Source organism: Carlito syrichta, unplaced genomic scaffold, assembly GCF_000164805.1.
Source record: "Carlito syrichta isolate Samal-C Ts95f unplaced genomic scaffold, Tarsius_syrichta-2.0.1 Scaffold305773, whole genome shotgun sequence".
Classification (NCBI taxonomy): Eukaryota; Metazoa; Chordata; class Mammalia; order Primates; family Tarsiidae; genus Carlito; species Carlito syrichta.
The window spans coordinates 765,687-792,317 of NW_007249869.1; the positions used below are offsets into that span (position 1 = coordinate 765,687).

Genomic DNA, 26,631 nt, shown 5'->3' on the forward strand with positions numbered 1-26,631 from the left:
AAATGAGCATCCCTAATTGTATTTGTATGTCTTATGAATTACATTTGCAGCTTCAAAAGTACTGCATTATTCCTTCATTTATCAAGCATGTGATGGTATGTGACAGGGCATTTGAAGTTGTGGTTTCAGACCATACAGTACTTACATGGGAGGGGCATGTTTGTTGCCATATAAATTTATAGATGAGTTATAAAAACTGGATTATGGGCAACATTGGGAGCAAAAAATGGTCACTGCTTCTGGGGTTCCAAGGGGAAACAGGTTAGGGAAGTGATTCCTTATTGGCTAGGAAATACTTCTTAGAGAAGGTAGCACTTAATTTGAATCTTGAAAGACGATGAGTAGAAGTTTTCCAGGTAGAATTATATCTCAGGCTTTCCTGCTTCTGGTTGTTTTGAACTGATATACTCACATCATAAATTGCTATTGTGGTTAATATTGTAATTAAGGCCCAATTATGTTTCAAGTATCAGTGGAATTGAGTCCACATTTTCACTGCATTGCAAAATTTAAAGCCGTAATTAATATAGGACTATTATTACAGCATTATACTCATTTTAAAGATGACACCATGCTTACTTTTCTATGTTTTGGATTAGAATTGCAAAATATATTAGAAAAAAAGGCAGAGCGTCACAGAAGTAGAGCTATTAGTGCTCAGATCTTTGAGGCTGGGCATGCTAATGAGAGAACAGCTACTGTTCGTTGAGCTTCTCACATGGGCTAGTCACTCTCCTTCTCCTTTCCACAATTGCTTTTCACAGCAATCTCAAGAACTAGTACTGTTATATTTATTTCTGTTCTTCAGATACAGCAAATTAAGACACATATGAAATTTTCTGTATTGGTTTACTAGGGCTGCCTTAACAAAGTGCCACAAAGTGGGTGGCTTAGAACAGCAAATACTTGTTGTCTCACAGTTCTGGAGACTGGAAGTCTGAGATCAAGGTGTCAGCTGGATTTGGTTCCTTTTGAGGGATGTGGGAGAGAATCTCTTCTGTGCTTTTTTCTTAGCTTCTGTTGGTTTGCTGGCAATCTTTGACATCCCTTGCCTTATAGATGCAACACCTACCTTCATTTTAGCATGGCATTCTCTCTGCCTTAGTCTCTGTGTCCAAATTTCCTTTTTTTTTTTTTTGAAATAAGAACATAGTCATAATGGATTAGGATCCATCCTAATGGCCTCATTTTCTGTTTTGTTTTGTTTTGTTTTTTTGAGTTGGAGTCTCACTCTGTTGCTCAGGCTGGAATGCAGTGACATGCTCATGGCCACCACAACCTCAACCTGCTGGGCTCAGGTAATCCTTCCACCTCAGCCTTCCAAGTAGCTGGGACTACAGACATGTGCCACCATGCCTGGCTAATTGTTTGATTTTTTGTAGAGATGAGGTCTCGCCAAGTTGCCCAGGCTGGTCTCTAACTCCTGGACTCAGGCAATCTTCTTGTCTCTGCCTCCCAAAGTGCTGAGATTACAGGCATGAGCCATGGCGCCTGGCCTCATCTTAATTTGATTATCTGCAAAGACCCTTTTCCAGATTTTCCAAAGAAGATGATAATCACAGGTGTACAGATGGTTAGGACTTCAACATCTTTTGCCAGAGGTTGGGGGGGGCGGGTGCACAGTTCAACCCCTAAAATTGCCCTGGCTCACTCAACTAGTAAGCAATAGAGAGGATTCAAATCTGAGTTCATGTAACTTGATAGCCCAAGGCTCTAACAACTGTGCTGTGTTTGGTTATCGTAGAGGTAGTGCCCAAGAATTCCAGATGGGTCTTAATGTGCTGTTTAAGACTCAGGGAATACATTAGGGAAAGGTGTTCATATCCAAGCATTTTGTCCATTTTTAAGTTCAGCATTGATTAGGCAAACATCAGGATATGAACATCTTATCCAGACAAAAATGACTTGGGAATGTGGCCCGGATAAGAAGTGTTAATTTAGTTGTCATGTAACTGAAGGTTTTCAATACATGCTAAGATATGGTGCCTTATTTTGTGCACAAAGGGCATAAGTGTGATCTTCTATTTAATCTAAATGCAAAACAGCATATCTCAACCTCAGCATTGTGGGCTTAATCATACTTTGTTATGTCATATGTATTGTAGGATGTTTAATAGCATTCTTAGCCAAACATATGTAAGATAAAGTAGATGCCTGTAGCACCCCTGCCATAGTTGTGACAACCAAAAATATCCTCAGTGCCCTGGGGATAAGATCACCCCAGTTTGAGAACCCTGGCTTAGAAAGGGAGAATGGCATGTGACTAAGGTGATGGCCTGGCACTTACTGTGCTTCACCTTGATTTCATGTCTGTTGAGGGGGGATGCTGGTAGATATGCCATCCTTGTTGAACTTCCTTTAGGCTCTGTGGTGTCCATGGTCATGAGAAGGAGAGCTACAGAAAGAATGAAAAGTTGAAGACTGAAATCACATTGTGTGTGTTGTCTGAACAACTTGATTCTTTCAAAGCAAGATAGTGGTTTGGGACTAAATGTGAGCTGAATATAAAGATCTTACATCTGAACAACAAGGGATTATCCTTGTTTCCAGAGAAAAGCAAATTACTCTGATGGCAACGTGGAAGTTCATGTTTTGACTTACTATTTTGGGAGATATTTGCAATTGAGATCAGGGTTTTAACGGGCTTTGCTTGTCTGGAAAAGGGAGTAGTTAACCCTGGCTGCACCTGTGGGTCTTTAGCCCTGATCTGTATGGTGAGAAGCCACAGCCTATTTCAACCAGCCATGGAGCTTTGTCAGGAAATTCTGACTCAGGGCTTACCCACATCCCTCCTTCAGCCTCCAGTTGACACTGTGATGCCTTAGAAGATGGAGAAGAAGTATAGCTCCTATTTCAAAAGAGATGCTTCTTTGCAGGTTGCCTTGCAGGGACTCCCAAAGGGTGCTGTTTACTGAGACATGTTGAGGCATCTGCACCTTAGACGGTGTTGTTATCATGTCCCCACATCAGTCAGTGTGTTATCTCTTGGCCCTGTGGTTGTGTACACTGGTCACAGCTCAAAAAACTGAAAAATGAACTCAGAAATGCACTGCAAAGAATGCCAGCTAACAAAAATAACAATGCCAAAACAGTGTCCCAGACAGGTTTGCAGCTCTGAGAACCACAGTACTGATGGCCTGGAAGTCCAGTAGAATGCTTTAAAAACAAAACAAATTTGGAAGAAAGAAAATTCAAAAAATGCATCCTCTATGTGGTTAACATTCCAAAAAGGTGATACCCAAGAATTCCAGATGGGTTCTAATGTGCTGTTTAAGATTCAGAAAACTCAGAAAGCTGTACATTCTGTACCTTTCTGCACTCCCAGACTGGGAACAAAAAACAGGGTATCTCCATGAAGTGCAAATAGGCAATCATGTGGCGGAATCCGTGGGTAGGAATTGAGCCAGTGTGTTAAAAATACTTGTTGTGTAGGCATTTGAAGAAATAATAAAGCCCAATACTCCAACCTTTAGACCAGGACATGGGGCTATATTAAGATGGAGTACAATGCTTCAAATAAAAATATAACCCCTACCAGAGACCTCTTTGAAAACACAACAATGTCTGTATGGATGTGCTTTCCCTAGCATGCAAATCCCCATGGATCCAGTCTTACTGCCTTTCTCTACACAGTTCAGAAAGCAGGATGGAAATTGTGATGACCTAGTCAAAGTTCTTCACATAAGCTGTTTATCCTTATTGTGTGGTATCTCATGCTACTTCATTCTTAACCTCACGTTAGTAATTTTAGAAGGGAGCATAAGTTGCCTTATGTTGGGGAGGGAACCTGACAGCATGATGACATTTGGATGTTCACTTTAAATGTGTCAGTTATTTTATACCAAAGTTTGTTATCCCCCCCCACCCTCCCCCCAGCACACCTTTTTGTTCATGTCTAGGTAATATCTGCTTTGGATTCTGATGGCTTTTGTTCTGGCCCTATGTTCATGGGAGTTTATGTGCTGAGTGTGGAGGCAGTTGGTCTGTCCTGTCCTGGGCAACAGACCATGCCTAGGTACAGTTGGTTAGCATGACCCTCATAGGTATTAGGGATCAGCTTGAATTCATTGCTGACAACAGCGCTCAGCAGGTAGGACTAGGCTTTAATTCTGACCAAAGCAGTTGTTAAGACAAACTAGGTCCAGGCTTCATGAAGAAAGAAAACAGAGCCCTGGAGTGCAGAACTCACTGAGGATGAGCTTTTCAAGGAAAGGGCTCTCCTCCCCTAAACTGCATTATGGTGTTTGCTGGGTGTGTCCTGCTCTTTGCCTGTGAGTGATCATTATACCAGAAAGAGATGGGGATGCTACTCTAGGACTCTGCTCTTGGTAAGCAGAAGTGAATGATCCTCCAATGTCTGGACTGATGGAGTACCATTCCCAGGAGCATGGACTGCAGAGTCAATCTGCGTCCCTACCTGCTCACCAGGAAGCAATTCCTCTTGAAGCAATTCCTCAATCTTTCTAAACATCTCTTTCCCAGTCTTTAAAATGGGGATATTAACCCCCCCATATAGAGTTGTCACAAAAGTATGATTCCCTAGTCTTCATAAAGCATATGTCCCAGGGACTGTGTCATAAGTGGAGCTCACAAAGTTACAGATTGTGATTTTTAGACTTGGAATCTTTCAAATTCTGGTTCCTCAGAACCCCATCCATCCTCCTACTAGCAATCAGCTTAAAAACAGCTCTAAATCTTGCCCTTAGAAGACTCTGATATCTTTCCCCTAGCCCCCGTTGTCCAAAAAATGAACCAGGAACAAGATTTTAACTTCTGATCTTACACTGTCAACCTTGTAAGAAATGTGGACCTAGGCTGGGTATGAAAGAGAAGATTTGCTTTCAAGTGTCATAGGATCTCATGTTTAGAATGAGCTTAAAAGCCTTCTGGTCAGGAGAGCAAAACTCTGCTGTTGGAAGTCAGGAGACAGTTCCTCTTGGTTGGGGGTAGTGACAGACAAGAGCATGCAGGGCTTCTGGAGGAGCGAGAAGTATTCCCATCTCCTTATCTGGATGCTGGTAACATGGTGTACTCATTCTGAAACTACACTGAGGTTACTCACAATAGTTGTACACTGTACTTACAGCTGTACACTGTTCTGTATGTATGTCAATATTTAGTAAAATTTGAAAGAAATCTTGTCATCATGTGCTGTCTGGTTCCCATTTTAGTCTTTCTTTGTGTTTGTTGTCTTGTTCTTGTTATTTCAAATATTTACAAAAGAAATTATTCCCGTTGACAAATCTTTAAATACTACTGAAAGTTTGGAGTACAAGTTGAAGTCATTGTTTCATCTCTATCCCTGCCTGCATTTTCAGTTCTCAGAGGTAAGCACTGTTAAATTTTTTAATAGATTGTTCCAGTTTCCCGCCCCCCATGTGTGTTTCTGGATTTTTTCCCCTTTCCTTGAAATATGGGATGATCATGTACATAGTATTCTATAACTTGCCTTTTTATCATGGGCATCCTTGCTTATTGGATGCAGAATCAACATAGTTCTTTTTAATAGCTGCATAGTATTCCATAGTATGAGTTCATGCTAATTTATCTAGTCATTTTCTTGGATTGACAACACACTTGTCTACATTCTTTTGCTATTATAAATAATACTTCTTGAACTCCTTGAATCTCTCTTATTACATCCGTGATGCTGCTCAAATCCCATCCAAGGCAGGCAGTTTTAGCATCTTATTCAAAATACTTCTTTATTTTTAAAAAAAGAATTTCTAGAGATGGGATCTCACTTCTGGCCTCAAGTGATTCTCCTACCTGGCCTCCCAAAGTGCTGCAATTGCAGATTTGAGCCACTACTCCCAGCCTTAAAAATACTTTCTTAAAAATTAAGACTTTGGACTGGAGTTTTTGTGGGCATGACTCTTTATGGTGACTGAATCTCAGGTTTGGGGATAATGAGCCAAGCTTTCTGGGTAGACTTCTGGATGTGTTCACTGTTACATTATGTATTATAGATCTGAGAGAAGTAAAAGAAACAAATGTTTGAGCACAATGATATTTGATATATAGTCTTTCCGGATGTTTTCTATATCAGCTAATCAGGATGGGTTATTAGTAGAGCCAGTCGATAACATGATTATTGGCTGGTACCACCTCCTATAGACTCTTGGCTTAATAAAGCCATGGTTTGGATATATTGTTGTTTTTATCATCCCCCTTAAGCTCTATTTTTATTCCAAATTACTAACAATTCCCTGCTGAGATATATCTACCAGAGTCTCAAGATGCTCTCATTAATAGAATTATTAACCCCATTGCAAACCAGCAGGGCATCCTCTGACTTGGACCCAAGGCCTGAAAAACGTTGTTTGGCTTCCTCTTGATGTTGAAGTTGTGGCTTTTACCATGGCTGGCTGTTAGACACTGCTGGTGGGTTTTTTTCCTTCAATCTCAGCAATGAATGGATAGAGGGATCAACTATTGTTTGATAAAGCAAGTATATTAAAATGTTAGTGGTGGAATCTAGGTGGTGAGTATACAGGTGTGCACAGTAAAATTTCTTCAACTTTGCTCTTTAAAATTTTTAAATTTTTTCATAATGAAATGTTGGGGGAAAAGCACAGGATGGAAGTGTCTAGTCAACAAAAGACTTGATCTGATGTCATATAATAAATGAATTCAGTATCAAGTAATCCGTTCAACAGAGACATCTATTTTTTTGAAGTGTTCAAGTTTATTATTATACTAGTTATGATACAGAAGATAATATTGATATCATTCCATAGGTTTTGTGGCATTCTTGTTTTTCCTGTGATGTTAAATCCTAACCCCAAACTTGTATAAGTTTGTATTCAATTATAAAACCTCTTTTTAAGTTATTTTCATACAAATATACCTAATAGCATCATCTCAATTTTCCATATATGGAAAAAGGGACCTAGAATAATTAAGTGATTTGCCCATGATCTTAGCACCAGGTGAGACAGAGCCTGAATTTGAACTTCATTTTCTAGTCATATCTTTTCTACTTCATTCTTTGTTTTCTCTGATTATGAGATTCTGAACTCCCAAGTCATTCTCCAGGGAATTCATGGAAAGAAGGACCATCTAGCCAAGAATTTTGAACTCTGACCACAACTACAATGGTGGCAGCCCTCTGTCTTCCTGACCACTGAGGCCCTCAACCACTTCCTAAATGCCTCTCTGGAAATCAACCCTGTCAAGTTTTACCCAGTGTATCAGTAATGCTGGTGCTTCGCCCAGCTTGGGGGCAGCCTGGTTTTGCTATCTAATGCTCTGGTGTCTTTCTGACCAAAGTATGGTCTAGGAGAATTAGCACTTTATGTTTATACAAAGTAAAGTAAAATTACACTGCACACTGTAATTTTATGGCTAGGTAGGTGGGAGACCATTAGCCTAAATAAATACACTTTTCAACAGAGCAGCTCTGTTAAGTGAATTAAAGTCCACGTAGATCTGAAACAGTAGCTCAGTCTTTTCTTCATCTCTGCCTCCTTTGGAGTGTTAGTGAGTTTGAATAGTTGTGTGTTTCCTTGCAGTCAGAAATAAATGAAAAGTGAATTATGTCTAAGTGAGATCAGGAATAAAAGAAGATCACACCCAGTGTGGTTGTTGAGCTGTCTGTCACTAGGGACTGATGGACTCATTCCTTGCAAGTGCTTGGCTGATGAGGTTGCTGTTCTGAGTCAGGTCCCCAAATGGGTTCATTAGTTTCAGCCTCTCCGTTTTGGAGCAGTGGTGGAGATTTTGGTTTTGTTCTTTTATTTTTAGATTTTTCTTCCTTTTTTTTTTCTCATTTCAAAGGGGATTTTCTTCTAGATGAGGTTTTATTTAGAACCAGCAAGTATTTTAAACAGTTGTGATAAAGCAAACCATCTTTCTTGGCCCCACATCAATCTGAGTCCCCTCCCCAGAGAAAACTGGCAATAGTTTGTGTAATTTTTGCAGAACAGAACTCTGTCTTGTCTTAGTTCTGTATATTTATGCATGTACATACAGGACATGTACAATTTTGTGTTGTATGGCATTTAAAAAATCAAATGTGATCACATTGTATTTGTTTTGCAATTTGAGTTTCTCCTTTAAACATATATTTGAGGATTTTCAATGTTAGCACCTTTTGATCAAGTTCTTTGTCCCCCTTGATGGTTATTTCAACATTCTCCTACTTATTATGTTTATCAGGGGTTTTCCCCTGATCCTCTCAGTGGTGGGGTAACGATACTTGTATATTTGTCTATTTGTAGCACTTAAGGCAAAGCATTACTTTTCTGAATAAAGAGCCTCCTTAAATAACAAAAAGGGAAATCATTAGGAAAAAATGAGTAAAGGTACTCATTCTTATTAGTTATTAGAAAATTTTAAAATGAGAACCAATGTGTCTATCTAATGAGTAAAAAAAATAAGGGAGATCTGTGAACCCAATGTTAGTAATGGTAAAGGAAATCTGATATTCTCTTGCATCATGAATGGGAGTATAAGGAAGACTGAATAATGAGAAAAGATCTTAAAGGAGTAACACAATGCATTTCTTCCCATGTAAAAAATAACTTAAATTCATTCATTTCACAGCCATTTAATGAGTGCCTACTACATGCTCAGCCAGTCAACACTTTCCCAATGATAGAGGTCACAGAATACAGCATCCAGAAGAGCCCATTTTAAGGCGCACTTCACCAGAAATGAAAAGATGACCTGAGGAGCATGGAGCTATTTTAAGGAACAGATGTTCTCAATCAGCTGACTCAGCTAATCTTGAAAATCCTTCACTGTGGACGTTGTCCTGAAGGCCTCCAGGGTGTGGTTTTGGATTTACACAACTCAGAAGCTTTGGGAAGGCTCCAGAGTGTTTTGCACATGTGTTCTCAGAAATGTTTTGCATCATCCTTTTTCTTACAGAGAACCTTGATTTGGCAACATTTAGCTGGCAGTGAAGGGCAAAATGCAGTTTTCTGGATAAAAAGGCATAGTACAATTCTTCTTGGAGGTCTCTGACTGGGAGACAGGGAGGGGATACAATCAGCTCTACACCTGTGTTAATTTTATTTAGCTTAATTACAAACTCATGGCCTCACCGTTTTCCCCAAAACTTATGATGGGGTAGAAAATACAATATCAGAAGTGAGGAAAGAACTATAATGGGAACTTTGGTTGAGTAAGTAACAAATAAACTATATTTCAGGTTTCTTGTATTTCAAAACAGGAGACATATTGCTGATTCCTAGTTGGTTTTGAATGATTTATAACCTTTTATTTGTGGTTGAGTGTTGCAGTCTATGTTGTCATGGAAATTCTATTGAATTTATAGGTCCATTTATCCAAAATGATTTTCCAGACTTCATTTCATGGTGAATCATGTGGCTGTTACTCCCAAGTACAAAGCAATTTCTAAAAAGTTTCATATTACAAAGAGCACAAACACTGTGGTGGTTATTTTCGTGTTTTTGAAATACAAATGAGTTCCAGATGCACCTAGGGGACCCCCTACCCCTCCACTGTGTCCAAGGTGTTAAGCTCCACTGCATTTCAGAATCAACCTTAGATATGAAATAGCTATGCAAGCAAGAATATGTTGTTTTAATAGAAAAGAAAGTCATTACAGTAACCTCAAGAATAGGTGAAAGCCATCTTGAAGTTACTAGTTTAGGGGTAGAGACGAAAGTGCTTTCCCAGTTTTTGAGCCCTGTTACAGCAGATTTGTTCCCCCACCCCTCAAAATTCAATAGTAGTGGGAAAGGGAAAGGAAAACAAAGTGCTTTACCATATCCACTGATAATATTTTATGTTGACAGTGGATGTAGAGCAGGGTTTCTGCACCTTAGCACTATAGACCATTTTGGACAGGATAATTCTTTGTGGGCTGTGCTGAACATTGTGAGCTGTTTAAGAACATCCCTGGCCTCTACCCACCAGATATCAGTAGCTTCCCTCAAGTAGTAACAACCAAAAATATGTCTAAATGTGGCTACATTTCCACTGGGGTACAAAACTCACCCCTGAAGAACCACTGCTCTCGAAGCTTTGCACTAGGATCCTAGAAATAACTAATAGGTAGGACTCATTGCTAATGGGAATTCTGATCCAGATGTCATATGGTAGAACCATTTAAGTGTGTGGGGTCTGCAATCAAATGCTTGGGTTCGAATCACAGTGTTATTAATTCTTAAACAAAACCTAGTATCTCAGCTTTCATTTTGTTCTGTATAAAATAGTAGAAATAATAGTATCCCCCCACAGAAAGTAGTGGTCAGGATTAAAGAAATTAACTGATGTAAAGTATTAAGAATCAGATCCATTTAAGCAACCCTCCTGGAGTGTTTTATGGATGAGGCTGCTTTTTTTTTTTTTGAGTTGGAGTCTCACTCTGTCACCCAGACTGGAGTGCAGTGGCCACTCCCGGCCACCGCAGCCTCGACCTGCGAGGCTCCAGCGATCCTTCCGCCTCAGCCTTCCCAGTAGCCGGAATTACAGGCATGTGCTACCACGCACACTCGGCTGATTTTGTGATTTTGTTGTAGAGATGAGGTCTCACTGCCCAGCAGGTCTCGAACCCGCAAGCTCAGGCAATCCACTCACCTCAGCCTCCCAAAGGTGCGGGATTACAGGCTGAGCCACCAAGTCCAGCTGAGGCTGCCTCTTAACTTCACTTGCAGTGTCTGCCATGGGGGAAAGAGTAGGCAGAAATGATGCTTGGCTCGAGTAGTTGTTATTGGGTTCTAGGCTGGAGTGATGTTACACACTCATGGCCAGTCGCTGTAACTTGCTCTATCAAGCAGATAAATTCAATCTAGCCTCACTGTCAGGTTTAAAGTAGCCTGTATCAAATCAAGTATGTGCAGAACAGGGCAGCAAACTCAGCCTTGCTCTGTGATTGTGTGAGAAGGCTATAAATTTTCATCCCATTTTCAAAAGCACAGCTATTTTGCTAATTCTATTTGTTCATTATTGAAGTATCATATGGAAAGAGGGAAAAAAATCACAAATGGTAAGTGTACAGCTAAACGAATTTTTATGCCCTTGTAACCAGTGCCCAGATCAAAAATATTTTAGCATCCCCAGATGCCCTTTTCCAGTTACTGCCTTCTAGGGGTAACCACTGTGTTAGCTTCTAACTGCTTGGGTTTTTCCTGTTTTTGTACTTCATTCCAGTGGAATAACACAGCATTTTTTTTTTTTAATTTGGCTTATTTGGTTCAGCTTTGTTTGTGAGATTCATCTACATCGTTACCTGTGGGTTACAGTGGATTCCATTGGGTATTCCATTGTGTGACTGTGTCACAGTTTGCTTTCCCATTCCATTATTGGTTAGCATTTAGGTAGGTTCCAATTTGGAGATATTTCACACAGCCTTTTTACTGATTTGTTTGCTGCTGTTGTTTTCTTTTTCTTTTCTGTTTCCCCCACTTTAACTGTTATTTAATGACATGAGAAAATCAGTGACTTTTGGTGTGCCAGACATGGTGGAAAGTGCTTACTTGAGTTATTTTGTATAATCCTTACTGTATCCGAGTGACATATTTTTTATTCCGTTTACTCATAGGAAGTAAGGCTCAGATAGGGTAACTAACTCCAACCAGGTTACATAGCTATTAAGTAGGAGAGCTATAGCTTACTGCCCTCTTTCTTTTGAACCTTACCTTGGTATCTGGCCAGCATATAGCCAGATGCTGAACCTATCTCACTCACATCCAAGCTTATGCTGAACCTTAAGAAATAACTTATGAATAATGCATAGGAACTCCCAGAAAAACTCAACTTCCTGTTGTAACCAAGAGCCCGAACTCTTTCCTATCAAGGGAAAGTGCAGATTTGATATTTATTTGATTAATCAGATGCATCACTGAACCAGAAATCCTGAAAAGCAGCTGATAAATAGACTTATAATGGAATAAGCAAGTTACACACAGAGACTTTTTAAAGGGACCCCAAAACGTCCTGGCACCTGTCTGGTTCGTAGCCTTAGTGTGCACCTTGGGTTTTCTGCTCCAAAACTTGGGATTCCTGCTGCAAAGTATTTGAAGATAATTTCATGTTATAGGGCAAGTGAAGTAATTAAGGATTGCTGAGCTCTGTGATTAGTGATATTGTATAAAGCTAATGTTTCAGAATGTTTATTTCAATGCTACCTTGCTTGCAAAGATGCCGGATGCCTACTATTCTTTGGAGATTGGTTCTAAATATATTCTTCCAGTGAAGGCCGTGTGAAGCCCCCACACACCTCTTTGCTACACCTCATTGGGATGTTGGCTGGCTTGGGGAAATGATTAGTTTCACCTTAATTTACATATCCCTTCTGGTCATAAAGTACATTATAATAGAAAAATAAGAACTATTTTGTTGGTTCTTATTTTTTCAAAGCATGTGTTTAGTGAGTTAATTAGAACAGTCCCATGAAGTGAGAGTCTTACCTTGGTTTTACAGTTGGGGACACTGAGCCTTAGAGATTTCCAGTATCTTCAATATACAAATCAGGTCTTACACTTTTTAGCTCTTAGGTCCTCATCTGTTACTACCCAATTCTGCCAACTTCATGGAAATTTTTCTGTAAGCCACAAGAAAATAAAGTGGATTGTTGAGTTGGAACAGGCTATATTCTCCTTGGGAGAGTTAGGAAGAAGTAGATGAAGATGATTAGAGGTCAAAGAAGCTCAAAAAATAACCAACTTGCAGAATGGTTTTATAATGTTATAAGCAGACATATACACATACATATATTCGTGTATGTTTGCTTTAAACCAGTAAAGACTTTGGAGTAACTATCAGTCAGCTTTCTCCAGAGAACCAGAACCAATAGCTCTCTCAATCTCCCTCCCACCCCACCCAACTCCATCTCTCTCTCTCTCTCTTTCTCTCTCTCTCTCTCTCTGTGTGTGTGTGTGTGTGTGTGTGTGTGGTTCACACACTGAGTTGATGTTGCAGTCATGAGTCCAAAGACTGGAAACTCAGGCAGAATTTCTATGTTGCAGTCTGAAGGCAGAATTCCTTCCTCTTAGGAAGACTTCAGACCTTCAACCGATTGCTTGGGACCCACCCACATTCTTTTTCTTTTCTTTTTTTTTTTTGAGTTGGAGTCTCACTTTGTCGCCCAGACTGGAGTGCAGTGGCCGCTCTCGGCTACCGCAACCTCAACCTGCTGGGCTCCGGCGATCCTTCCACCTCAGCCTTCCAAGTAGCCGGAATTACAGGCATGCACTACTACGCCCGGCTGATTTTTTTTTTTTTTATTGTAGAGATGAGGTCTCGCTGCTCAGGGGGGTCTTGAACCCGCAGACTCAGGCAATCCACTCACCTCAGCCTCCCAAAGGCACGGAATTACAGGCTGAGCCCGACTGGGACCCACCCACATTCTAAAGGGTAACCTGCTTTACTTGTAAAGTCTGTTTTAAGTGTTAATCACATCTAAAAACTACTTTCACAAGAAATAATAGTAATCCTTTACAAAAGTAACTAGGAATAAAAGCTGTTTGTCAATATAACACAAAATATCCCCTCAGAGTGTGTTATATTTTTATATATTTATCGTTTTTCTCCATAGTTTGAGTGAACTGACCTTTTGTTGGAGCGTTAAAATTTCAGGCTGGGGTTACTTCGTTTGAAAATGGTTTGAATTTCTTGTAAATTAAAGAGAAATCTGTGATTTGGCTTATATTTGTACCTTTCAGAGCATTTATGATAGCAGTTTCAATTTCTTCATTCATTCAGTATCTTGATTCCTCCATGCCACTCATTTTGTTATTTATTCCAAGAGCAAAGATCTCCTTAGTGTATTCATGCTTTATCTTTTGGCTGTCCTTGCTTCGAGCCACTTAGAGCTTCCACTCATTTTATTCATTCCAGAAGTAAATTAGTGTTTATAACGAGCAGCACATGCTAGGGACTGAGCCTAGCACTGGGCACACTTCCTGCCTGCGTACCTTTTTGTGGTCATGGCAGGAATAGTTAGGCCATAATGTGTTGAGTGTGTGCATTCTGGTTTAGTAGCTAAGTTGCAAAATAATTTTAAAACCAGGTTAGATTAAGCAATTACTTTATAAAAATCTTAATTCTGGTATCATTGTATGCAAATCACCAAAAAAGTGGAATCAACAGATTAAATGTTTGGATATTTACTTTGCCTTTACTTCCCTCTTTTTTTTTTTTTTTTTTTATGTTGAAATCTCACTCTGTGGCTCCGGTGGGAGTGCAGTGGCACAATCATGGTTCACTGCAGCCTCAGTTTTCTGGGCCCAGGCAATCCTTTTGCCTCAGCCTCCCAAGTAGCTTGGACTACAGGCATGCACCACCATGCTCGGCTTATTTATTTATTTTATATTTGTAGAGATGAGGTTGCCTAGGCTGGTCTAGAACTCCTGAGCTCAAGCAATCCTCCTGCCTTGGCCTCCCAAAGTACTGAGATTACAGGCATGAGCCACCATGCCCTGCCTCACTTAACATTTTTATTCTTAGACAACTCTTTCTTGTCCATCACATACCCAACTGGCTTATGACAGATTAACGCCAAACATAATTAGAAAAATACATTTCTACCTCTTCAGTTCTGTTGTCCGCTACCTCTGATGTGATTTTTAAATTCTGCTGTTGCCTTTTTAGTTACCCTCTTTATCTCATCCTGTTTATGTCTCATCTCCATCTGTTCTTGTCTATAGATTTTGCCTGTGTGTTCTTCCACTCTATTAAAAATTCCTCTACAGTATCCTGGAAATGTCTACTGAATGTCCCAGTAGACTGTCTCTTCTCTGAACTATCTGCTTACTGTTTCCTTACTTAATTCATCATGTTTTTTTTTCTTGGGCCATATGTGGGGGGCATGTAAAAGAAATAGATGTTTTTTGAGAGAAAATAAAATTTAGAGCTTTCTAAATCTTCATAGAATTTACTGTTGGATCTTCCACCTAGTGTTAGGGTCATTTCTTCTTGCCTCCCTTGTAACAGTGGCCTGAGAGCTGACTTAGGTGCACAGCTATAACATTAGAGAATAGAAAGTTCACCTTCAAAAAAAAAAAATGCGCCCTCTCTCCCATTGCCTGTATTAATTTAGTATTTGTGTAATATATTTCTCACTTGACCATGAGCCATTCATTGCCTTATGCTTTTTTGTGATGTACTTACTCAGCTTTGGCATTCAAAAACAAAGTTAACCTTGTCTCATTAATGATATTTTAGTTTTCCTAAGTACAGACTGTGTCTTCATCAGTCATGGTGCCTTACACAGAATAGACATTAAAAAAAAAATTCTTGCCAGTTGGAAGGAAGCACGATGATTAAGACCTTGAACTCTGGGATTAGAAAGACAGTTTCTTCTATCTGAACCCCACTTTACTTCCTTAAAAGATTTGTAAGTTTTGAAATTATGAATTTTGGAAATCTTTAGCTTTTTTATTTGTAAAATGAGGATCATGGTAGTACTTACTTCACTGAATGTTTTTGTTTTTTGGGGTTTTTTTTGGTTTTTTTTTGAGTTGGAGTCTCACTCTGTCGCCCAGACTGGAGTGCAGTGGCCGCTCCTGGCCACCGCAGCCTTGACCTGCTGGGCTTCGGCGATCCTTCTGCCTCAGCCTTCCAAGTAGCCAGAATTACAGGCATGCACTACCATGCCCAGCTGATTGTTTTTTATTTTATTGTAGAGATGAGGTCTCACTGCCCAGGCGGGTCTCGAACCCGCGGGCTCAGGCAATCCACTCACCTCAGCCTCCCAAAGGCGTGGGATTACAGGCTGAGCCACCGAGCCTGGCACTTCACTGAATGTTGACTTATGATAGTACAGTACCTGGCATACAGTAGGCACTCATGTTTGGAAAATGTTAATATGATTAATAATTTTATATTAATAATTAATATTTGAACAACATTAGTCATGATATAAAATGCTCCGATTTTCAGAATTGTTGCTTTCTATGTATTCAAGTTAGCATATTAGAAACTAGGCGTATTTATATTTTAAAAATCAAATTGCAACTAGAGTAATGTTAAACATAAGGGAAAAAAATTGCACAAGGCAGAATAAAGGGAAGCTAAGTGGGCTTTTTTCTGTGACTTTGCATCTATAATGCTAGTATCCTACAAAAGTGGCACGTTGACTGGTGTCAGCCCTGTATCCACAGTGCCCACTTCGCCTCCCTCTCTTAGTTGATAGTGTTGCTACTCATGCAGGATTTGCCATATTTGTATCTTAGGATATGCTTCCCCAGTTGATGGTGATGCTTTTAATATGACTTGTTTTTCCGTCTAATTCCACTTTCCAAATGTCAAAGTATGCTATGCGATACTCGAGGTTATCTATCACCTTGGTCTGGCTAGAGAAAGACCTGGAGCGTGTTCCAGTCAAGTCATTCCATAAGGTAGAGTTGAATGGCCACTCAGGTCAATGATTCTTGCTCATGACTTTGGAATATTTGGCAGAACTGGCGCCATGATCATGCCTCAGTGCACATAGTCTATCAGTGGTGTTGAGCTTCATATAGTTTGTTTCTGTGCTTGGACAGGCATATATATCTCACGGAACACTTCAAGATTTAAGCACATCCATTTTTTACAAAGATGATCAAGCTTTCCTTCCCTTGCAAAAGCAAGTCTTGGTTAGAATAAGACTCACCAATCCTTAAACTGTGTAGTTTTCTTGAAGAACCGGAGTATTCTATTCTCAAACATATTTGGAAAATATAGAGCTAAACTTATTAGGTCTTTGAAGTAACATTTTCTATTAAAAGGAACAAGGGCTTATTCAGAAAATAGTCAATTCTAGGGCTGTGTCAAGGAAAATACAAGATGAACCCCAAACGTCTGTGCCTGATAATAAGGAGGTGCTGAATTTTTTTTTAAATGATAGGATCATGGCAGAAGCACAGAGAAATTCTTTTGAAGGATCTCCTACTGAGCAAACCTGGGACAGTCTGCACATCAAAATAATGTTAGTTGGCTGGGTTCAGTGGCTCAAGCCTGTAATCCCAGCACTTTAGGGGGTGGAGCTGAGAGGATTACCTGTGTTCAGGGTTCAAGAGCAGCCTAGGCAACTTGACAAGACCTCATTTTTACAATAAATAAAAAAATTAGCCATGCATGGTGGCGCATGCTTATAGCTCCAGCTACTTGGAAGGCTGAGGCAGAAGGATCACGCGAGCCCAGCAGGTCGAGGCTGCAGTGGCACTCCAGCCTGGGCGACACTGAGACTCTAACTCAAAAAAAAAAAAAGTTAGTAGTGGAATATAATAATGGATTGAATAAAGTAGAAACAAAAATAAATTAGTCCATATGGATATAAATAAACCAACAAATAAATGGTGGAGAAGGGAAAGCTATTTCTTACTGTAGAATACTATTAATGAACATAGCAGGAATGGTGGTAGAGTTAGAAAGTCATCACTAGATACTAAAACTTGTGAGTCAGAGTTAGACAAGGAACAGGATATTTATGTTATCTCAAACTACCTTCCCACAAGATAGTTTGTAATTATGAAAGGAAAATTAATAACTTTAGAGTAGAGAAGCCTAGCCGACATCATCTTAGCCAAGGGATCAAGATAAACACCCCCAATATCAGGATAAACCCATATAATGTGCCTCCTGATGCATGGCACTGAGAGCACAATACTACTGCTGTGGTAATCTGTCCAGAATGCATCACCTCAATCAAATAATGAGGAACCATGAAATGGACCTAAATTCTGTGAAAGAATTAAAGAAAGACAGAGGCTTTCCAGATGAAAGTGGGGGTCATGGGAGAGGTCAGTAGAAAGAGATATGACAACTAAATGCAAAATTTGACCCTAGATTGGATCCTGGACTGAGAACCAGACTGTAATCTGTAATGGACTTTATGTGGTCACTTGCCAGAATTTGAAAATGGACTGTGACTTAGATAATAGTACTATATTAACATGAAGTTTGCTAATTTTAATATTTATCCTGTGATTATGTTCAGAAATGACCTTTTTCTTAGAAATTGCACTCTTAATATCCAGTGGTAAAGGTGCATATTATTTCCTACTTGCTCCCAAATGGTTGAGAAAAAAAATTCTGTTTTTGTACATACATAGAGAGGACAAATAGGGTGAAATATAAATAATTGGGGATACTGGGTAAAGGAGATTGGAGACAGTTAATAGATCTTTTTATTGCCAGATTTTCCAGATCTTTTATTTAGCCTATTTATACATGTTTTTTCATATGGGGGATTGCTATACAGTAAGCATCACTTGATGCATAGTCTTAGAAAGAATGCACTTCAGGGAATGCTGAAGTGAGGGCTCTGGATATGGCTTTGTGTGTAAAAACAGAAGGTTGATGGTAGCCACCCTAAACATCTGCATTTGGGAAATAAGTTTCTAGTCTCTGTCCAAACTTGGACATCACTGGCAACAACACAAATGTTGAAGTCCTGTTCACTCAGCAAGACTTCATCTGCTTATTTAATCTTATATTTTACAGCACTTCAAACATTACCATAATTCAGTAGACTACAACTTGAGAGAAATAGCAAGGAAAATTGATATTTCAGACCTGTGCTACCGTTCTCTTTATGAGACATTTTATTATCCAGATGGGTGGAGCCATGACTCAAACACATTTTCTAAAAATGCATTTTCTTACCCAGTCGTAAATGAAAATGCCCTTGAAGCAGTCTTAAAGTATTTTGGATCACACACTATTTGGTTGATGCATTAAACAATGCCGCCCCTGCTCATGGACTGAAGTATAAGAAAGCCTTCTGTGAACTTACTTAATTTGAGGGCTTGAGTTTTAAAAGGAAAGTGAAGTGTAATTTTCTGAATATACTTGTGTGGAGTTTCTTTCTTGGGTTAGCAGCATTGTACCCAAAGCAATTCACCCAATATTAAACTGTTCTAATCTGTACCTCATTGAATGGATTTTTCTCAGTGAAAATTCATGATGTCTAAAGCTGTCCAAACTTTAAGGCAGTGCATTTGTAAAATGTTGCCGGAATCGATGTGAATTCACAGTCTTAGGGAAAATAATTCTCTGTAAGAGAGAAAATCCTTCAAAAGAATCTAGCCATCCTTCTCCTATCCACTTAGGTACCTGAGTTTTCCTAGGAAGTGCTCTGATTTGGGCTACCTGATTACACCTTCCAGAAAAGAAATGCCATCATGTTCTTAACATCTTGGTGAATTCAGTCATCAGAACATGTTTACCTTTGACCTATACTTCAACTTGTCACTCTGATTTAGCTTTGCCTGCTGGGAGTTTATTGTTCAATGTTAAATCTCCAAACTCTGTCTGGGGTGTGGTTGTTCCATCCATTACAGAAAATAGCTTCATGCCATTTGGAAAAGTGGAGAAATAGAGGTCATGAAAGAGATCTAATGACAAAGGAGATTAGATTTTCTGTAAGGAACAGAGTCGTTCTAGAAAATTCAGTGGAATCATACCCTGACTAGAAATTGTAAGAGGCCTGCCAAATGTTAACCTTAAAAGACGACGACGAACCAGGCTCGGTGGCTCAGCCTGTAATCCCGTGCCTTTGGGAGGCTGAGGTGAGTGTATTGCCTGAGCCTGCGGGTTCGAGACCCGCCTGGGCAACTTGGCGAGACCTCATCTCTACAATAAATCAAAAAATCAGCCGGGCGTGGTCGCGCGTACCTGTAATTCCAGCTACTCGGAAGGCTGAGGCGGAAGGATCGCTGGAGCCCAGCAGGTCGAGGCTGCGGTGACCGGGAGCGGCCACTGTACTCCAGTCTGGGCGACAGAGTGAGACTCCAACTCAAAAAAAAAAAAGATGATGATGGCAGCTCTTTGTTGAACTGTGATGAGGTCTCAGCATGGTGCTACATGTTATATACTACATTGACTTATTTGATCCCCACAACCACCAAACCAAGTAGAAATATTTGCTTTTATACATGTTCTCATGTCTACTGTGTTATGCAGATACTCAGAAGATAAATTGCCAGAGGTCTCACAGGCAAGTAAATGCAGAAGCTGGAACAGGAATCAGATCTGTTCTTTTGATCACATTTGGAGTCTCCTGGAGATATCCTGTGGTCCATTTTTGTTCTCTGAATCTTTTTAAATATCAAGGTGTGCTCAAACATTAAAATAAGGATTTTAAGTTGATTTATCTGTGTTCTGCTTTTTGGATAAGAATCTCTAGCCCAATAGAAGAGCAGGTGTTTAAGGTTGAAACGAGAGCACCTTGATTTTAGACTTTCTTGTGTAAAACTTAGGCAAGTAGACGTCAAATTTCTGAAGCGCTTTTTCCTCATCTATTACAGTATGATAATTTCTGTCCTACTTTTACAGGGACTGTTAAAAGGATTAAGTGAAATAATGTATGGGATGGTTCATGGAAACTGTAAAATGTGAAGCATTATCATCATCATCAAAATTTCCATTATATTTCTTTATAAATTCACTGAAATATATCATTTGGGCAATTTCTCAAAGCTACTGAGGTACCCCTTCAAAATCTCATAGTTAGTATTGTTTATAAAAATGTGCCCATTTAAATGTTTATAATTTTAACATGTGGACTGAATCTCACAGGCTTAATTTTTAACTTTAAGGAATGTAATTCCATTAAATTGTGCTTTTTAAAAGAAATTTCACCATGATCTGGGTATTAGGTAATAAGAAGGCATTGATGTTATTTATTTTGAGTGACATGAATGCATTGTAGTTATATGAGAAAAATGAGATACATTCTGAAGAAAGTAGGGGTGAAATGACACGATGTCTGGGTTTGTTCTCAAAATACTTTCGCAAAAGAAAAATACGGATAGATGAATACATTTGACAAAATCTTAGAGTGGAGAATATGGGTTCATTGTACTATTCTCTCAAGTTGTGTATGTTTGAAATTTTTCCTAATACATTGTTTAATCGTTCTTTTACAGATGCAGATTTTCTTTTACAATCCAGATGACTTTGACAGCTTTCAAACTGCAATTTCTGAGAACAGAATAATCGGAGCCATGGCCATATTTTTTCAAGTAAGCTAACAGTGGCTGAAGTACTTCAACCAGAGATTTCTTTGAGTATTTTTTTTTAATTTGCTGAATTGTTCTATGTTTAATGAATGCATCTGTTTTCTAGTTCACACCTGTCTAAATGAAAGATATTTCATATTGTCTAATGTGTGATTTAAAATGTAAATAAGTATGTTTAGAAACATAATGAAAATTTTTGCATGAATTATTCTGATTTTATTGCTACTTGACTGGTGCACAGATTGAAGAACACATTTATCATCTAAGTTACTTTGCTGCTGAAGCGTTCTGAACAGGTTCTTTCGGCATATTAAGAGACTGATACATACAAAAAAAGGTAGTTTTCTTTGGAGCTACTTTAAAATTTGACTTTTCTTGCAAGTAGATTAATAAATAGCATCAGTCACTTTCCTAAAGAGACCCCTTTTTCTTTCCTTCTCAGAAATCCCCATGGTAACTAAAGTTTTTGTTGAGACTATTTCTAAGTTAGTACATTTATGAACTCCCATCCTTCCTTCCTCTCTTTTAGAGTGATTGTGTTGATGAACATTTATAGCTCAGTGTTGTTTCTGCACGTTGAAGCCTAACCTTGCATTCTTTCATAGACAGTGCTGTCCAGGCTTTTTAATAAGTCAAATCAAATTAAAGTGATGTTGGTCAGCGAGTGCCTTCACCAAGTTGCCTATAGCAGACCATGGTGTTTTCTTGTGTGTGAAAGGTAACCTGAGTAGTAAGCATGTGAGTCTTAAAATTTGCCTAAAGATGACATAGAGGTTTTCCTTTTACTAGTGAGTCACTGTTGAAAAATGATGCCTTTTTGACAACTAAAGGAAAATTAAAGACATCAGAGCCTTATCCAACATAGGCCTTTAACATCTGTCTTTTTGGCCAGGCACTATGGCTCAAGCCTATAATTCCAGCACTTTGGTTGGCCGAGGTGAGCAGATTGCCTGAGCCCATGGGTTCAAGAGCAGCCTGGGCAACTTGACAAGACCTCATCTCTACGATAAATCAAAAAATTAGCCAGTTATGGTAGTGCACTCTTGTGATTCCGGCTACTTGGAAGGCTGAGGTGGAAGGATCACCTGAGCCCAGCAAGTCGATGCTTGGGGTAGCCATGAGCATGCCACTATACTCCAGCCTGGGTAATGGAGTGAGACTCTAACACTTACTCTTTTTTGCATAAGCGTTTTTGAAAAAAAGTAATTGATATTGTGATAGTGCCACTGTTGTTTGGAATATATTAATTTCACCACCCTTTTTAGTGGGCGACACTTGATTGGCAATTCTTTCTGTTGTTTATCTCTTCCTCTTAACTACCCTTTTTCCCTTTTCTTGGATGAAGGCTTAAATGCGAGATTATATATGAAAACTTGAGAAGTTGAATATTCTACTAATGTCAGAAACTGTAAGAACAGCGGTCATAAGTGTTGATTATGATACTAGTTTTCAAAGTGGATTCCAACCTACTATCAGGCCACGAAATCATTTCAGTGAGTTCTGATCCGCATTTTAAAAATTATGAAATAGAACAATGTAAAATACACAAAAATCAGAAAGTATTAGAATGTATCACACACTCACTAAGGGTAAATCTTTTTATAGAACTTATTTTTTTTTTTTTTGAACTGGAGTCTCTGTGGCACATTCACGGCTACCCCATCATCGACCTGCTGAGCTCCGGTGATCCTTCTGCCTCAGCCTTCCAGGAAGCTGGAATTACAGGGGTGTGCTATAGCGCCTGGCTAATTTTCGATTTATTGTAGAGACAAGGTTGATTTATTGTAGAGACAAGTTGCCCGGGCTGGTCTCGAACCCATGGGCTCAGGCCATCCACTCTCCTTGGTTTCCCAAAGTGCTGGGATTATGGGATAAGCCATTGAGCCCAGCCTATAGAACTTTCAAAAAACTATTTATATGCAGTAATGCATATTGGGTGTGTGCCGGATTATAATATAATGTACATTATTTACTGTGGCTCAAGGTCAGATATTTTGGAAGCTGTCTCTTTACCCGATGTTTTGGCCTTATCTGCCCATTTTTCCTCAACACATCTCTTTTCCCTGATTACTTTTCATGAATCACACAATGTTTTAAGAGCACAATGCTTTAAGAACTTGCTAATTGGAGTAAAAACTTGCTTTGGAATCCCATGTCTTCTGCTTAACAGCTGCATAACGTGAGTTCTTTCTTTAAACTTTCCAACCTCATTATCTTTATCTGTAAAATGGGGATAGCAATCAATACATCATGAAGATTGTGGTGGTAATTAAATGAAGTCTCTAAAATGGCTCCTTGCACATAGGAGAATCTTGAAAAATGCCAAGTAATGTGCATCTATAGCCATCTATCTCTTCCTATGGGATGGAGACCACATGATGTATGTATCTTCTTTTCAAGATCAGATGTATTTTTTGTTTGTTTGTTTGTTTCTCTTTTTTAATTAATCAATATTTTTTATTTTGGTATTGTGGGGTACAGTTAAGGGTTAAGTATACAAATATGTTTCGTTCAGGCACCCTTGTTGATAAGGGGTATCTCCCCATCCCCAGAGAGATTTTACTACCGTTAATCCCTCCCCCTCCCTCCCTCCCATAGTTTCCCACCACTGTCAATCCTTTTCTTATAGTATTACGATAGATGTTCAAGGTCCACTATATGAGTGAGAACATGTGATACTCAGATCTTTGTTTCTGTGAGAGGTCACTCAGTATTATAGACTCTAGTTCCACCCAGGTTGCTGCGAAATTCATGATTTTGTTCTTTTTTATGGCTACATAGTATTCCACCATGTATATGTACCACATTTTTTTAATCCAGTCCTCTTTTGATGGACAGCATGTTTGATTCCAGGTTCTTGCTATTGTGAAAAATGCTGCGATAAAACATACGTGTGCAGGTATCTTTTTCATAGAGTGACTTCTGGGCACTGCCCTCTTGACAGATGACTTAGGTTCTGGCTGGATCCCTTCTACTCCTAATCCATGACTGGCTTGCTTTTGACAACACTGAGGTCACATAAACTGCTATTAAATTATTCCCACCTACCTGACTGAGTCCTTATTTTCTATCATTGTTCCCTTGGTATGCTGCTTTTCATCTAGCTGGGCCTCTGCTCCTGTAGTTTGTATTTATTTATTTATTTTTGTTTTAAAGATGTGGGGTACAAATCAGGGTTAGGTATACAAATGTTCATTATGCAGGTACCCTTGTTGATGAAGTGTGCCCCTCCCTCTCCTGGCAGTTTTCCTTAACTGCCAATCCCATCCCCTCCTCCCTTGGCAGTTTCCCACTACTGCCAATCCCTTTCTTGTAGTATTATGATAATTGTTCAAGGTCTGCTTATGAGTGAGAACATGTTGCTCTTGTAGTCATACCATCAAATCTACTCAGGTCTCCGCTGTCATGCTTACCTATGCCCAGACCAAACAGGTCCTACTTTATAGAGCACCTTTCTTAGGGGAAAATGAAAAATGTAAACGTTTTTATGAGTACTGGAAGGACTAGTTCACAGAATGCTGTGAACAAATAGAAAGTGCTCAAACACTTTGTATTTTTTCAACTCTATAAATGCTTGTTAAATATAAGACCAATTAGAATTTTAGGCAGGCAAGATACATTGGTGTGCAAATCTGCAAAATACCTCACTGTGAAATCTAGGGTTTGAATTTTTAAAGTATTTTAAGGACATAACTACTAGGTCACATATAAAGAAATGTAATGTATATTTCGCTTGTTAGGTTCTGTTCTAACTTTTGGTTTACTTATCTATAGACATTAAGTAGAGGGCAGATAATACAAAATGGAACAGAAGTTTTTGTTTTGTTTTTAAAGATGGGGTCTTGTTCTGACACCCAGGCTGGAGTGCAGCAGTACAATCATAGCTGTTTGTAACCTCAAACCCTGGGCTCAATGATCCTCCTGCCTCAACCTCCTGAATAACTGGGATTATAGGTGTGAGTCACCACACTTAGCTCCCCAGATTTTTACTTAGGTAGCAGCGTATTGGGCTGCTTCCTTTGTCTTTCTTATAAGTCCACTTGTGTATTTTGTACTCTTGGGTTCCTACTGTGTCATTCAATGCAAAGAGTAAAGTTTTATTGTTATTTTAGTTTGGCAACCTAGTTAGAAGTCATATTTTGAGATTTTTATATTTTGAATCATTCTATAAAGATGATAAATTTGATATTTATCCCCATACTAATAAAATAAATCTCTTTTTTTTTTTAAGTCAGGGTCTCACTCTGTCACTCAGGCTAGAGTGTAGTGGCATGCTCATTGCTTACCACAGCCTCAACCTCCTGAGTTCAGGCAATCCTCCTGCTTTAGCCTCTGGAGTAGCTAGAACTACAGGCACATACCACCATGCCTGACTAATTTTTTTGAGGGGCCGAGAGGGGTAGAGTTGGCGTCTCACTATGTTGCCCAGAATGGTAGCGAAAAAAATTCTTGATACATATTTCCAGATTTAAACATGGCATCTTACATTTTGGTATTGAAGAAGTATTTATCATCTATCCAGTGTTGATTTTATGCCAGGAACGGTACTGGTTGCTACATTAAACATAATAAACCTAATCTCCTGTCCTCCAGGACCTCACTAGCACAATCCTATGTTATAATAACTGAAAGGAGGTGAGCAGAGAAACTCCTCCACTTGCACACAGGCTGCATTCTGTCTTGGGCTCCTAAACCCACGTTTGCTATCTAGAGTGGCATGATGGAAATGGCCCACAAGCCCAGGTCTCAGCAAGCCTCGGGTCTGTGGAGATGCTGGGAGTCTGGATGCTGATTTACTTCATATACTAGGATATACTTTTTACAGTTTCAGCTTTTCACTATTCCTTCTTTTTTTCTCAGCCTGTGCCTACTATTCTGGGTGATTTGGGCTTGCTCTCTGCCTTTGCTGTGATTAGATATGATGACGTTTATAATGTTGTCAAAAAAACACCAAAACAAGCACAGACCTAGCAGACACATGGTTGGCCAAGGAACCCACATTGACTTAGACTAGAGGTTGCTTGTACACGGCCCTATTGTGGCCATGGGCATGGTTTATTGAACCTACACAGTGTTTACAAATTTCTTGTTTAGTTAAATATGGAAAGTTTTACAGTAAAAGTCTTGATGATATAGCAGTAATCAAGATCTGCCTAGTGGCTGTGTGTCTGTTTTGGAGGGAGTGTGCATTCCCATTGGAACACCATCTTCAAGCAGTTTTACCCGTGTGTTGATATCAGCATAATCTTAACACGATAACAAGCCTGGACCTCAGTAACTTTGAATGGCAGCTGATATATTTTGGTAAGAGACAGAGTTGAGGGTCAACCTCAGTGCTGAAAGATGGTGATCCAGGTCTCCCCTGAGCACTTGTGTGAGCACAAATGAATGAAGGAAGGAAGGATCATAGTGAATCAGGGTAGCCATATATGCTTGTGCACATTTTAACCCACACAACTCTAGAAGGGTCACTCGCTTCGTAGACACTGGTGAGTGGATATTTATTACAATTTTCCACACATGGTAGTAATATGGAAACAAGGACCACCTTTTTCTAGTTCATACAAATCATCTTTGGACTGGCAGCCCTCTGGAAGGTATAGGAGGACGGGGGAGAGGGAAATTTTATTTTAAAGACTTTTTAAATAAAGAAATTTAGCCGGGCTCGGTGGCTCAGCCTGTAATCCCGCGCCTTTGGAGGCTGAGGTGAGTG

General features: G+C 39.3%; 1 protein-coding gene across 1 annotated transcript in view; it reads left to right on the forward strand.

Annotated features, from left to right (window-relative positions):
* LOC103264935 (receptor-type tyrosine-protein phosphatase gamma-like) overlaps nucleotides 1–26,631 on the forward strand; it is a 713,831-nt gene that overhangs the window by 484,334 nt on the left and 202,866 nt on the right. Inside the window, 1 exon segment of the mRNA XM_008062632.2 lies at nucleotides 20,826–20,921. Within this exon segment, the coding sequence (XP_008060823.2) occupies nucleotides 20,826–20,921 (96 nt within the window).